We start from the raw sequence: 16,084 nt of genomic DNA, 5'->3' as shown, positions 1-16,084 counted from the left end.
TGGCACGTGTACTAGAGTAAAAAGTATAGGAAGAGTAACAGACGGTTTTCGGGTAAGAGTAGGAGTGCATCAAGGTTCTGCTTTAAGCCCTTACTTATTCTCTATAGTGATGGATGAAATTACTAGAGAAATACAAGGACAAGTGCCGAGGTGCATGTTGTTTGCTGACGATATAGTGTTAATAGGAGAAAATAGGGAGGAAATCAATCAAATCCTAGAAGTGTGGAAATCAGCTCTTGAAGAAAAGGGTTTAAGAATAAGTAGGAGTATATAGAGTACGAGTGTGACAAAGGAGAACACGAGGTAGGTGAAATGAGGAGGTCAGTGACAATAGGCGAGGACATTATTGAAGAGGTGAAGAGTTTTAAATATTTAGGGTCAGTTGTGCAAATGAGCGGTGGTATTGACGTGAATGTAAGACACAGAATTAATTGCGGGTGGTTGAAATAGAGAGAAGTGTCTGGTGTCTTATGCGATAAAAGAATTCCAATGAAGCTGAAAGGTAAATTCTACAAGACTGAAATAAGGCCAGCTATGATGTATGGTTCAAAGTATTGGGCGGTTGATAAGAAAGTAGAATGAGTGTAGCAGAGATGAGAATGCTTAGATGGACGAGTAGAATGACTTAAAAAGATAGAATAAGGAACGAGCATATAAGAGGGAGTATAGGTGTAGCGTCAATCGTGGATAAGATGAGAGAAAATAGACTTAGATGGTTTGGTCATGTTATGAGGAGAGAACAATCAGAAGCTGTAAGAACAGTTATAGAAATGAATGTTGAAGGAAGAAGAGGTAGAGGAAGACCAAGAAAGAGATGGATGGATGCTATTGAATGCGATTTGAGGACAGCTGTTGTGAGCGTAAATGATGTGGGAGATTTTGCCAAGTGGAAGTTTAGGATAAGAGTGGCTGACCCCAAGTAGTTGGGATTAAAGTGAGGAAGAAGACAATTGAGCAAGAACATTTGAAAGCCCTAGAGGAAGTACTAACTGTATTAAAGATGAATTTGACAGTACAGAAGGAAAAATGTATCTTATTCAAAGAACAAATTAAATTTCTAGGCTATATCATCAACAAAGATGGATGCAAACAAGACCCAGCTAAGATCAAAGCTATTACTCAAATTCCAAATCCAAAAAACAAAAAACATTTGCAAGGTTTTTTTTGGATTGATTAACTATTATAGAATATTTATACCTAACCTTGGCAACCATTCAAGCACCACTAACCAATTTATTGAGAAAAAATACCAAATTTAATTTTAATAATAATTGTGTGAATGCTTTCAATGAAATCAAAGAAGAAATAACATCAGACAGGGTCCTAAAGCATTTTGATCCAAAACTACCAATTATATTAACGTGTGACTAGTGATGTGCAAATTTCCAGGAATTTTATGATGGGAAAATCCCCTGGGAAAATTTCTGGAACATTCCTTATACCGGGAATTTATCGGGAATATTATAATTTTATTAAATTTTGTTCATATTTATTAATTTTGTTTCAATATTTAACTAAATTTATAGCTGTAAATGGTCAATGGCCTATATTTTATACACAAAAATATTATTGGAGAAAAGTAAGACATTTGTGTAATAATTAGTAGAATTATTCTAAAAATATTTGATTTGATTAGGATTTAGGTACATATAAATTTATCAATATAATGAAATTATGTACTAAAGGTTCAGTTGTTGATGCAAAGAATTGACTATAAGTAATTATTTAAACTGCTTGTATATATTTACATTAAACTAAATATGAAATTTTATGTTGAAACATTAGGAATTTTAAATATTTTATAACTAATTATAATTTTTGATTCTGTTATACTTTTCACTGTTTATATTTCAAATTAACTGTATGCTATGAATCATTTTATAGGCATCATAGTCTATGATGCCTATAAAATGCTTAAACAAGTTACCAAATTCAATACGTTATTTTTTGTTCATCACATTTTCCAGGTTTTTCAAAAGTAATAAAAGCAAAGGATAACTTTATTAACATAAATGTTTACTTATAAATGTAAATAACAACAAGATAACTTATTTCTTTTTGTTTTAAATACTCATTAAAGAAATCATTGTCACTGTCACTAGGACACCACTCTTCATCGTCGGACGAAATTAAACCATCAATTGACATTGAATTTTCATCTGACACAATTGATATATTAAGTGTATTTTTATCCATTTCATTAGGTTCACGGGGTTCGCCTTCATAATTAACATAAGTAACTTTTTTATTCTTTTCTATATTTTGTCTCCAATAATGGGCAACAAAAGTTATTTTTGAAGCATTTGATGTTGTTAAACAGTTCCTTTTTTTGTGTGAATATTTAAGAATGTGCTAAATGAACGTTCAGTGGCTGCTAATGTAGCAGGAACAATTAATATTTTTTTTGCAATAATACATAAATGAGTACTTGAACAAAAACTATTCCACCATGTTAAAGGACTTATTTTCTCCACACATTTCCAAATAAAATTATTGCTCCATATATCTTGTCGAGATCTGTAATTTGCTATATCAGCTATTATTTGAGCACCATCCATTTTAAGAGAATCAGTCATATTATTTTGTATAGATATCATTTGATCAATAAACTCAATAGCTTTTAATACTTCTGAATTTGATAAATTACACCCTTGAGTTTTGGGATCCAACAAAGATGCAGCTAAGTGTAGAGGTTTAATAGTATTTAAATGTCTTTCTTTAAACTTATTCAGTATTATTTGCACTTTTTTAGTAGAAATAATCAGTGATTCTGAGATATAACTACAAAAAGTATTTTGAATTTCATAAAAAGCATCAAATACATGATTAATTATATTGCTGTCCCCTTCTAAAATTGTAATCCATTTTACAATAGGGTTAAGTAAATTAATAAGTTTATCGATTTTAGTCCAAAATACAGCATCATCTAAAATTAATTTGTTTCTGTTTATTCCTATCATAGAAGAGCCAACAACATGAACAGCTAATGTTTGTAATGATAATTTACATTCTTTCATGGAAGTTAACTAGTCTTTCGTTAAAATAAGACCAACAATTCGAATATTTTTACCTGCCGGCATTTTAAAAGTATTTTGAAAAGTAAAATAACAAATAAAATAACTGTGAAAAACGATACTACTATAATCAATTTTAATCTAAGCCCTAATATATTGCTTATCAATAATATGTTGATAAACATATCAGTGTAATCAAGATATAAATACAATAACGTTGTCTCTTTCACTAGCACTGCCATACTTTAGTAATTATAATAAATAAAATGTATTAGTTGTTATTAAAGAAATATTCCCGAGTGGTAATAGAATATTTCCGGAATATTCCTCATTCCCAGGAACGTTCCCTGGGGAATATTTCTTGTGGNCTGGAATATTCCTCATTCTCAGGAACGTTCCCTGGGGAATATTTCTTGTGGCACATCACTACGTGTGACGCATCAATTTATGGACTTGGCGCTATATTACTACAAGTGAATGTAAAACAACAAGAGCATCCTATAGCGATTGCTTCAAGAACTCTTAATAGTGCTAAGAAAAATTATAGCCAAATAGATAAAGAAGCGTTAGCAATTATATTTGGTATCCATAAATTTAACAATTTTGAATATGGAAATAAATTCACAATAAGATGTGATTGTAAACCGCTAATCAGCCTTTTTGGATCTAAAAAAGGAATCTCAACAACGACAGCATCGAGACTACAAAGGTACGCTGTATTCTTAACAAACTATGATTTTGATATACGGTTTACAAAATCTCCAAACAACAGTGCTGATGTCTTATCTAGAATGCCACTTTAAAGTTGAAAAAGCAAATACACCAAAAATAACATACTTACACTATATAGATGAAATGAGAATCATGGATGCTGCTTTAGTAAAAACAGAAACAAATAAAGACACGATATTAAGTAAGGTTGTATGTAGTATTTTACCTTATATAGTTGGCCTGAACAAGTGCAAAAAGAATTAGAACCATTTAAACTAAGAAAAGAACTATTAAACTTAGAACAAAAAATCATTATATGTGGTCACAAAGTAGTAATACCAGAGACATTCGGAGATAAAATGCTAAAAGAACTCCATCAAAATCATTTAGGCATAGTTAAAATGAAGTCTATTTCAAGAATACACATATGGTGACCTGGCATTGATAAAGATATTGAGAGCACAACAGAAAAATGTGAAAAATGCTTGAATGTGAGACCAATGCCTAAAAAAACATCTCTACATACATGGGAATAGCCAGAAAGACCTTGGCAGAGGTTACATCTGATTTCGTAGAACCATTTGAGGACAGCTTATTTCTATTTATTGAAGATGCATACTCAAAATGGATGGATATATTTGAAATACCATCAACATCAGTTCAATATACCATCAACAAGTTTATAGAGCTATTCTCTAGATTTGGCATAATAGAATATTAAGCTAAAAATGGAATTAAACAAAGAACATCATCGCCATACCAAACCATCCACAAAGCAATGGCCAAGCAGAAAACGGAGTCAAAATTGTTAAATCATTTTTTAAAAAAATATCTTTTAAAAATATTAATCTACAATTAAATCAATTTTTATTTAACTATGCAATTGCAATGGATACTACAACAAAAGAAAGTCCTGCTACATTATTATTTGGAAGGAACCTTCGTAACAGGTTTGATTTAATTAAACCTAATATTCGAAGTACAGTATGGGAAAATCAAGAAAAACAAAAAACCAATAAAACAGTTAGACATTTTGATATTAATGAAAAAGTTCTAGTAAGGAAATTTACAGGAGAGAAATGGACAAAAGGAAAAATTATAAAAATATTAGGAAATGTCATGTATCTTGTGGAACTACCAAGTGGTGTTACTTGGAAGAGACATGGTAACCAAATTCAGAAAATTAAATATGAGATTGAAGGTGAAGAAGCAGAAGAAGTAAAAGAAGAAAAAATAACAAAAGAGGAAACGGTTGAAACTACAAAAAAGCAGACCACTATAAGAGAAAACAATTCAACAAAAACTATACAAAATCATAGATGTTCAAGTAGACCAAAGAAACCTATTACAAAGATAAATTTATAATAATATAATTTAAAGTAAAATTTATATGTCTATGTGTTAATTAGTATTTTTTTATATATTGTTTTAAGAGAGGAAGTGTTATGTTGTATTATGTGTCAACACTATATTTGTTGTTGTAGTATAATCTAACTATTTTTGAATACACATTATGTTTTATAATTATTAATCATGTCAAGTTTATTGTAAATTAAAGTTCTTCATGCTAATTAAGAGATATATAACACTTGGGGTAACATAAATAGTAATTATTTTCGGCCTTGTATAATTTGTAATCTTGTTATGGAAATATTGAATGATACTTATTGTAATATATTCAACTCATATAATATATAATAGAATTAAAATGCTAAAAAGAACACTTTGAGACATTTAATAATACATTTTATTCCATTATATATCACATTCTGTATTATTCACATTATCGATACACAAACTAAAACACAATATGATAACACTAAAATTATTGGTATACATTACAATCCTTCACACTAATTTTGTAAAAACAAAATGGTAAAAACATCATGTAACTTATGAACATTAACAATATATTTTTTTTTTTATAAAAAAAAAAATATAACAAAATTTTAATAATAAACCATAACAATATATAAAAAATTATAAACTAATTCTTTAACAGAATTTTGATAGTAACAATAAAAATATTTTAAAAATTATAAATTTAAACTTACTGGTGGTTTAATTTCTCTGTTACTCTTTCTAATATTAACTTTTTGTGTTTCTATACTCTCAGGTTCCATCTCTATGTTCTCCTTCTTATTTTCCTCACTAACAACCGGTTCTTTTAATCTGCTACCATCAACAAAAGTAATTACTGTATTATTCTTTATTATAGGAACTTGTGACTCAAGCTCTTTGTTGTCCATATCACATATATGTGATATGGATATATATGTCAAATCTATAATTTGATTTATATGTCTCTTCCAAAATACATCTCCTCCAGACTTAATTAGGAATTTGACGTTATATTAGACATATGTTTAACTCACAACCACTAAGAAAATGTATCAATAATAATCACAAACATTTTATTATTAATTGGACCTAAAAAATCTAAAAGCACTTTTATCAGGCACTGCTGAGCAAGGCCAACTGTGTAAAATTGATTTTGGAGGATTTTCACTATTAGCCAAACACTGCTTGCAACTCTTAGAAATTACTTCAATCTTACCATCTATCCCTGGCCTCATTTTAACAGACTTCATTTTAACTGTACCCATGTGTATACCGTGTAACTCATTCAACAATTCTTACCTAAACTTAATAGAAATTACTAATCGATGCCTCCATAAAATAAATCCTTGTTCAATTGTTAATTCATTTCTACGATAAAAATATGGTTTCAATTCTTCCTTTACATCCTTTGATATTTCTGGCCATTTCCCAGTAATGATTCTTAAAAAAACTTCACGTAAAATCTTATCTTTCTTTAACTCTTCACTTATGTCTATATGACAAATTGACTTTATATTAGTTGTATTCCAGTTTAAATAAAAGTATCACACACTTCATCATTAATTGTATCCATACTCTTTAATGGTAACCTTGATAAAGCATCAGCATTGCTATTATTAATTCCTTTAATAAAATCAATCTTATATGTATATCCTGATAAAAAAACTGCATACCTCTGGAGTCTATGTGCTGTCATTGTAGGTATACTTCTCTTTTCACCAAAAATACTAACTAACGGCTTATGGTCCGTTTTCAAAATAAACTGTTTCCCATATACATACTAGTGAAAATATTTAACTGCAAACACTAATGCTAAAGCTTCCTTATCAATCTGTGAATATTTAATTTCATTTCCATTTAGAGTTCTTGAAGCAAAAACAATTAGCTTCTCTGTTCCTTCTGGAAATCTATGGGATAAAATTGCTCCAATTCCTCTAGGACTCACATCGCAAGCAACCACTAACTCATACTCAGTTTTATAGTGTACTAAAACGTTACTAGATACTATAGAGTTCTTAATTTTATCAAAATCTATCTTTTATTTTATATTTCAATGAAATTTAGCTTTTCTTCTTAATAAATCAAACAAAAGTTCTGCTATTATTACCTTAACTCTATCACTAGGTATATGCAAACCATCTTTATCAATACTATAAACTAAAAAGGTAATACTGTCCTGATAAAATTTACACTTTTCTTTTTTAACTGTTAACCCCGCATTACTCAGTTTCTCCAACACTTTTTATAATCTTGCCCTAACTTCTATATCATCCTTTCCAGCTATAACAATATCATCATAGAAACAACCAGTTCCTGATAACCCATTTAATAATTTTTCCATTTCCTTCTGAAGAATTCTTGGAGCTGAAGCAATACCATATGGTAATCTTTTAAGCATGTATACTCCTCCCTTTGTGAGTGGATATTGTAGTCAACTTTTGGCTTTTATCACTAAGCATTAACTGTTGATACGATTGACACAAATCTAGCATAAAAGATTTAGCACCGCATTGAAATAAACTCATTAAATCTGATACTCTAGTTATAGGATATCTGTCAACCTCTAAGAACTTATTTAAAGTTATTTTATAGTCTCCACACAGTCTAATTGAACCATCCTGTTTCACAACTGGTACTATGGGAGTAGCCCAATCACTAGATTCTACAGGCACAAGCAAATCTGCCTTAATTAACCTTTCTAATTCAGTACTTACCCTATCCTTAAGAGAAAATGGTAATACTCTAGCTTTACAAAAAAGTCTAGTCATCTAAGTCTTTAAATTCCTCTATTAAGCTATTAACATTTTTAGTTTTGGCCTTACATACTTTCTGAAGATGTCCCACTTTAGAATATTTTTTACAAGTGTAAGTCTTATACTTACAAAACGGTTTAGTATGTCCTACTTGTCCACAACAATAATAAGTAGTCTTCTTTGATTCTGACTTGGCTGCAAAGTCCTTATCCTGACTTTTTTTGAAGTAACTTATGTTTTTTCTTCCTGGAGATTCCTTGATAATTAAGTTTCTCACAATCCACTTTGATAACATCCTTGTTGGCTGATTCCATAGCAAGACAAATTTCCACACATTTCTTTAATGTTAGCTTATCTTCAGACAATAATCTCTTTTTTATATTACTGTCCTTGATACCACATATTATTTAATTCCTCATGCAATCGTCCAAAGAAGTACCAAATTTGCAATGTTCTGACATTTTCTTCAAATTATTAGTAACAAACTGTATGATTGACTCGATATCCGACTGTTTACATTCTATAAACTTATAACGCTTAATAATATGATTCGGTTTAGGATTCATATAATTCATCAATAATTGTTTAAGGTCCTCATACCTTTTTTCACTAGTCTTTTGTGGTGTATACAAATCTCTAATTAAAGAATTTCCTTTATTGCCCAATAAGGTTGAAAATAATAACTGCTGCTTGTGCACATTAATTCCATTCAATGTTACGTATAATTCAAACCTTTCAATCCATGCATAAAATTGTCTTCTTTAAGATTAAGTTCTGCTAATTGTCCCATTTGTTGTCCTATGCAAACACGTGGACTTACAGCTGCATTATTCTGTAATGCCATACTTATTATTTAAACAAAAACATAAACACGTACACTGAACCTCTTCGTTAACAATGTAATATATTCAACTCATATAATATATAATAGGATTAAAAAGGCTAAAAAGAACACATTAAATTTTAATAATACATTTTATTCCATTATATATCACATTCTGTATTATTCACATTATCGATACACAAACTACAACACAATATGATAACACTAAAATTATTGGTATCATACATTACACTTATAACAACATGCTTAATTTTGTTAAGGATCGTCTTGACTTATACCATCCAAAAGACGATTATAAAGAGTTATTAGAGTTAATAATAATATTTCTGGACAATGAACTTTCCTAATGGAAACTACTTTAAACCCCTATCGCGCCCAGTAGATGACCAAAGCTATATATATAGATTAAAATATTCAATTATTACCTGATTATTATCTGCAATTTTGACGTCATCTTTTTTAACGGCACTCTGTACCTGACTTTGAAATTGGCTTTGAACTTTCATTTTTTCTAATTCATCAGCACTCTACACATAAATTAAATTTAAATTTATTTCAGATTACATTAGTTTTAATATTTTTTATTTATTTAAAAAGAAATTAATGTCAAACTAACTGGGGCTGACTGTTGTGCAGAATTTATATCAACTTCATTCCCTGTATTAGGATCAATTATTTTTATAGCTTTTCTTCGTGGTCTATCAGGTATTGGTGTTGCAGATGATTGCTGAGGTACTTGTAAAGGTTGTGAATTAGCAGCTATGTCCATAGGTTGAGGTTGAACAATCATTGACTGTCCGTGTGTATTTTGAGCATTGCTCATATTGGCTACAGGAGGATTAGGTGGTCCCTGTTGTATATTAGACACTTGAATGGGTCTACTGGGTGTTGCAGAATAAAACATACTATTTGCTACTTAAAAAAATTTTTATTTTATTTACTACAAAATTGTTGATTTATTTCATTAAAAATATTTATGCTTTAATACAATGATAAATATAAAATTTTATCATAATTGTTTTATTATTAATCATAAACACTTTTTATTCAATAGTACTAGCGACTTCAATTTAAAAAAAAGATTCATTATGTATTCATAATCTTTTAAAATAAAGATCATACTAAAGTGGTAAATTCTAAACATTTTTTGGCCAAAAAAATATACTATCGGTAGTGTGATGGTGTGTTTATATGATTAAAAATAAACTTATTGATGATTAATTTGTGCCCTAATCGTTGTGTATAAACAAAGAAAAATTTTAAAATTATTTAACCAAATTAAATAAATTAAACAGTTTTACCTAAAAACAACAATATAAATAAAAATATTATTACATACGTGGTTGATTAGCAGGAAAATTTTGCATGTATGGCCCTGCTGTCATAAGTACTGTTTGTGAAGCCTGATAACAGATAATTAATACATTTTAAGGTACAAAAATATTATTATTAAAATAAGGAATGTTTTTAAGAATTAAAAAAAAAATTTAATGAAGATAATTATAAATTAAATAATAAAACATTTATTTTAGTTAAATTTAAGTAAAGAAAGCAAACATTTTTTTTTATACGAAAAGAGAGAAAACATGATCATATAAAATTAATTTGATCAGAATTAGGCTATCTGAAGTAAAAACAAATTAAAAAAATTACCATGAAAGATAAAAAACAAAAAAAAAATTTAATTTTAAAGTTAACTAAAAAAGGAATTATTTCACTAAAAAAAAAATAAGTATATACCTGTTGAGGTGAGTACGGAAAGTATGTGGCATGGTTAGTGTTTGGGTAAGGTGCTGCAGGTAAATATACCTAAAATAAAAAAAAACTATCATGAGGGATAAAATTAATTTCAAACATATGATAAACCTAAAATTAAAATAAATGCAACAACAATAAAAATTACTATGAAATTAAATTAATGTTAACAAGTTCTTTTTTTTAACAAAGAGCTAATGTAAAGTAAATACTATAAAATTATTTTTATAGTATTAATTAATAACTTTATATAAAATGTTAATCATTATTATATATTTTTACTTGATTTAGAAAATATTTTATTAGTAGTTTATTTATATTACTATTAAAAACNTATTTTGAAAGTTACAATAAGCATTAAGAAATTTATGCATAAAAAAAACATAGCATTTGAGAAGACAGATGTAAAGTTAATCATAATTAAGTACTTTTTTTCAAAATAGGTAGAATAATAATTTAAGTACTCATAAAATAATTGTGATTAACATACATTTTTTTTAATTCAGGAAAAAATAGTATTTCAATAGTGTATGAACCAATTTTTTTGTTAAAAAAGTTTTATTATAATAAAATAAATATTATATATGGTACATAATAAGAATTAGGAATAAGCTAATAATCAGTTCATTTAACTAAAATAATATTTTATACCCAAATAGTTGTACAATTGACTTTAGAAAATCTACTTAAAAAATTTAATTTCTTTTTAAAACAAAAATTAACTAATTGATAATGTTACATCTTTCACCTATATCGGTAATTTGTTACGAAAATTACCTGGTATTGAAAGGGTCCTCTTGGTAAATTACGTGGTGCATTTGATCTTATATGGTGGGAAAGCTGAGCACAAAAAGCAAGCAATTAATATATATTACAAAAATTGGTTAGAGAATTATGTTAGAACATAGTTAAAAACAAAACACATTAGAATTTCAATTTTTGTGTCATGTGCAATAAGTTATTTGTTAGTGTAACCTATACAAAAACCAGTTTCACACTTAAGATTAATTTAATAATCAACATTTAATAATTAAATCAAAATAATCTTAATAGGTAAAATCATTAATGGAAAAAAATTTAACAATTAAGAAATTGTATCTAATGTGAGCAAGATAGTTATTTTGTAATATGTAGTAGATAAAAACTTGCAAATAATTTAATGATAACTTTTTTATTACACATACGAATATAAAGGTGTTTAATAATTAAGGAAACAGGTTCCCATTATTCTTATTGTTTGTAACAACTGACCCATTTCCTTACTTTTTGAACACCTATATACAGAGTATGTCTATACACAGAGAGTGAACCAAATCTCATGCAATATTTTAAAAAGTAAAAGATAAAATATAATTATTTTTTAAATTATTTAACACAAAAAATATCATTCTATCCACTTAAAATTATATTATTTCAATTTTTCAAATAACTTTTTTAACTGGCTAACAAAATATGTTAGATTATCTTCTTATTTTATAAGCTGATTTTATATGGCTGATCTATAACAACTTTTGAACCATTACTTGAAAAATTATTAACACTTAAAGATAGAGGTGATGCAAGGGTTATGTTATTTTACACAATGATGTATTTCACTGCTTTGCTATTTCTTCTTTCAAGGTATCAAATTTATCATAATGCCTGATCTACTGATTTAATAGTTGTTATCAGACTTAACTAAATATGATATAATTTAAAGAGAAAAAACAGGGGAAAGAATTTTTTTTGTATTAATTTAAGTGGGTGATATTACATGAGAAATAGTTAGTGAATACATTGTATGTATGCATGTATGAATATATAAAAATAAATTTTTTTTGTGGGATAGGAATTTTAAGAAAATTGTGTCCAAATCCATAATTAAATATAATTTTTTACATTTTTTATTCATTTCACAAAAATTGATATTTGGTTTAGTTTATGGACAGTTAAGAGCCACAATAATCAATCTAACTTATTTATTAGTGTATGAAAAAACAAAATTGTAATTTAATAATTGTTTCTTTAACACAAATACAAACATGTTTTAAAATTATACACAGGATTATCAAAGAAATAAAAATCAATGACAAAAATGTAATGATATTATTTTAACTCTTGTGCTATAACAAGATTTATAACTTAATTATTGATCAATTCTCAACTATTAAAAACTTTCTAGAAATAGTGCAAAAGTCTAACAATTTTAAATATTATAAAAATAATAATCAATTAGAATTTGTTAGGTTTGTCAGTTAGTTAGGTAAATTTAAAACTAACACCACACATAAAAAAAAAGAAAACGGTTACCATTTAAAAGCTATTTTCAAACACCATTGTTAAATTTAAATAAGAATTCAGTTTCAATTAAATTCCAAGTTATATGAAAGATAATGAATGTTATTACATTACTTACCCTAACTTAGTTAAAAAGTAGAGTGATTATATAATTGTGTATGATAATTTTCGCGCTATGAATTTATAAAGGCTACAATGACTTTCCTTTTTTTTTTTAAATCATTTGATTACTTAATTTTACTTTGATTACTTAATGATTTACCATCAGTAGTAAAAATTATAATCATCTACCAACTTTATTCTTTCATACATATATATTTTTTACTTCAATATAATTAAATAATATAGAATAGGTATTTGTAAGTATACATACTTTACTATATTTTGATATTATTAACATATATTTGCCCCAATTTTTGAAGTTAGATTAGTAAGTTTCAGAAAATGAACAATTAATGAATAGTAATATATAAGTTACAGTTAAAATATAAAATGAAAATGGTACTAACTTGAGTCTGCCGAGGTTGTATATGCTGAACCATTTGAATTTGGCCTATTACAAAAAAAATAGATTTTCTTAAGTAATATAAATAAAAATTAGAGAATAATATGATTACCATGGCTCATATTAGGCATATGACTATTATTCTTCATATCAGCAATATTATGAGTTGCCTGACTTAATTGATAGTGACTAGGGCGTTGTTGTCCTATTAAGTACCTCGGATTGGTTGTAGCAGTAGGTGTATGGTTATATTGATTTGGATCTAAAAAATAAATATTAATTAACAGCTAACACTAATATATATCACTTATATGATAAGAATTAAAGTGGTTAATTCAAACATTTATTTAATAAAAAAATAATTCTAAGATATGATTTATTCCTTATAAATTATGTCTAAATAAAAATATAACGTTTGTAAAAAGTGAGAACTGTTAAATTTAATAATAACAAATAATCATTACAATTTTATTTATATACACAACCATTCATAGTACAACAATGAATCTAACATGGTAAATAACAACTATGGCACAATGTTAGTTTTTTGATTCACTTAAAGAAAAATAAGTAAATTATTGTGAAATGTTTAAAGTAAAAAGAATTAATGAATATTTAATGTTATTCAACTAATAATAAGTTGATAGTTTTTAACACACTTGAAAATAACGTGGCTGCCATGCTGGCATAACCACTACTACTCATATTGCCATTCTTATAATAGTTGACACAACAGCTGTAAACCCCTACTACATTTATATCATATGTATGATATATGTACCTAAAATATAAACTTTTTATGTACAAATATTTATACATATATGATTATATATGTTATATATATTTCTTTTCATAACAACCTTGATTTTTTTTTTACCAAATTAAAAAATTATATAACAACCTTAAGTTAATTAAAGAGCCCTTAAATATTAAGTACTTTCTTTAAATAAATCAATTATAATAAATATTAAAATAATACACATATTGATATTCTAGAAAAAATATTTTAAGACTTTGTATAAATTTTTCCTTAAAATGTATAAAAAAAAATTATTGTTGACTAAAAAAATGGTTTTGTCCCTTCCTAGAATTTTATCAGACGGAATCCAGAATTGGCATCTAGGTTAACACTTGAATAAAATTTAAATACAATTAACCAAATAAAATGTTTAACTATCATTAAATATTTAAAAATGTTTCTTATACTTACATAATAACAATTTGAAAAAAATATTGCAGAAAGAAATTATCTTATCAAGTTATTAAAATGTATTTTAGATAATATAATAAGAAAATTAAAAACGAGATAATATGATAAAAAAAGTAAAAACAAATTTATTATAATTTGATATAAGAGAAAAAATTAGAATTTAGACTAAATCTGTTAATTTTAAGATACAAACATAAAAGATTTAACTCAAAAGTTTAATTATTCTTATATAAAATATATTTTATTAGAACAAAAATAAAATTAGTGTAAAAATACTAGTAGCTAATAAATTTAAAATTTTAGAAATAATTAAATAATAAGTAGTTCAACTATTAGTAAATTATCAAATTCTTAAATAAATGATAACTTTGACTATTATATAAAAGAATAAATTGAAAATTTTGTATTACCCATTTGTTTGTGAGGTTTTGTTACAACAAAAATCAAAAATTTAATTTATAAAAATGTATTATATAAGTATTACTATACACAAAATAATATTATCAACAATTTTTTGATATAAAATACTATCACCAAAATATAACTATCTAATATTTTAATTCTATAAAAATGGTTTCTGTGGAAATTAATAGTATTTGATTTGAATGAACATTAAACCAGTACTTAATGTATTCTTCACAATTATTATAGTTTCTTAACTAAATATTTGAACTCAATGTTTGTCTATAATTTTAGCTTTAATTATAGTGTTATTTGGCTCAATTTCCAATGTATTTATGTAGAAACATAGATCACAATTCAAATAAGATAAACTATTATACTTCAATATACCGAAAACTATCTAGTATCTTTAAGTTGATAACTAGTTTGAATATGAACAATTCCAACGAGTGTGTTAGACAAATTTAAAAAATACAACTTAAATATTGTACTTACTTGTATACATATTTGGATCGACTCGTCTCTGATGATTCTGGTTCGGACCCCGGGTATTCATGCTAGAGCCAATTCGTGCAAGGCTAAAACTTAATGCTATACCCTCATAAGTTTTCCATTTCAAGAGATATGACTAAACAGCCGACGTACATTTTCGTATCAATCGAGATCCGTCGACGAACAAGCCGACCGAGAAGATGTCATCACAACGATGAATAAACCAAATGTAACGCGATCGAGATGGATAAAAAATTTAATTACGGCTGTTAAACGCGGCGGCGGCGGCAACAACCAGCGTCAACTTGGGTTGGGCTCAAATTATGTATATATGAAATATATATACAAAATTCCGGTATCGCGGCAAAAATAAGCTACCGTGTAAAATATAATTAATACACTAACAATAAATACGATAACACAAAGCGGTAGTATTTATAATAATAAAAAAAAAGTTAATAATATTATAAATACGTAAAGAAGTAAATAATATTTTAATAAAAAATTGATATAAAATGGTTAAATGATTTGACGTATTATACAGCCATATTGCATTCAAAGAAATTTTAACAACACGCACGATGCAGTCACTGCAAACTAGATTGTCATGTGAATAAGGGGAAATATCAGTAGTTGCAGACCCGCCAACTACATTTATATTTTCTGTTGTCTAAACTGTATACGCCTATTACCTTGATAGACCTCTTAAGAAAACTCAACAAAAAACTCGTTTTATATTAATGAACATGTATGACATTAGTTACGTTGTTATAAAATCCT

General features: G+C 26.8%; 1 protein-coding gene across 6 annotated transcripts in view; it reads right to left on the bottom strand.

Annotated features, from left to right (window-relative positions):
- Window positions 1-15,863, bottom strand: part of LOC126902558 (eukaryotic translation initiation factor 4 gamma 3-like) — a 29,082-nt gene extending 13,219 nt beyond the window's left edge. The window contains exons 1-8 of one of the 6 annotated variants that reach the window (XM_050679946.1): window positions 15,308-15,863; window positions 13,313-13,462; window positions 13,205-13,248; window positions 11,196-11,258; window positions 10,404-10,472; window positions 10,003-10,066; window positions 9,280-9,578; window positions 9,089-9,190 (exon numbers count right to left, since the gene is read on the bottom strand). In XM_050679946.1, coding sequence (XP_050535903.1) covers window positions 9,089-9,190; window positions 9,280-9,578; window positions 10,003-10,066; window positions 10,404-10,472; window positions 11,196-11,258; window positions 13,205-13,248; window positions 13,313-13,462; window positions 15,308-15,368 — 852 coding nt within the window. In that variant the 5' untranslated portion in view covers window positions 15,369-15,863. Of the gene's footprint in view, window positions 1-9,088; window positions 9,191-9,279; window positions 9,579-10,002; window positions 10,067-10,403; window positions 10,473-11,195; window positions 11,259-13,204; window positions 13,249-13,312; window positions 13,463-13,613; window positions 13,884-15,307 lie in introns of those variants that run through there. The other 5 variants (XM_050679947.1, XM_050679951.1, XM_050679950.1 and 2 more) reach the window with 5 other exon arrangements.
- Window positions 15,864-16,084: the final 221 nt, after the last annotated feature.

The sequence above is a fragment of the Daktulosphaira vitifoliae genome, unplaced genomic scaffold, assembly GCF_025091365.1.
Source record: "Daktulosphaira vitifoliae isolate Bord-2020 unplaced genomic scaffold, ASM2509136v1 Scaffold_3, whole genome shotgun sequence".
Taxonomy (NCBI): Eukaryota; Metazoa; Arthropoda; class Insecta; order Hemiptera; family Phylloxeridae; genus Daktulosphaira; species Daktulosphaira vitifoliae.
This window is presented reverse-complemented; position numbering and strand designations above follow the sequence as displayed.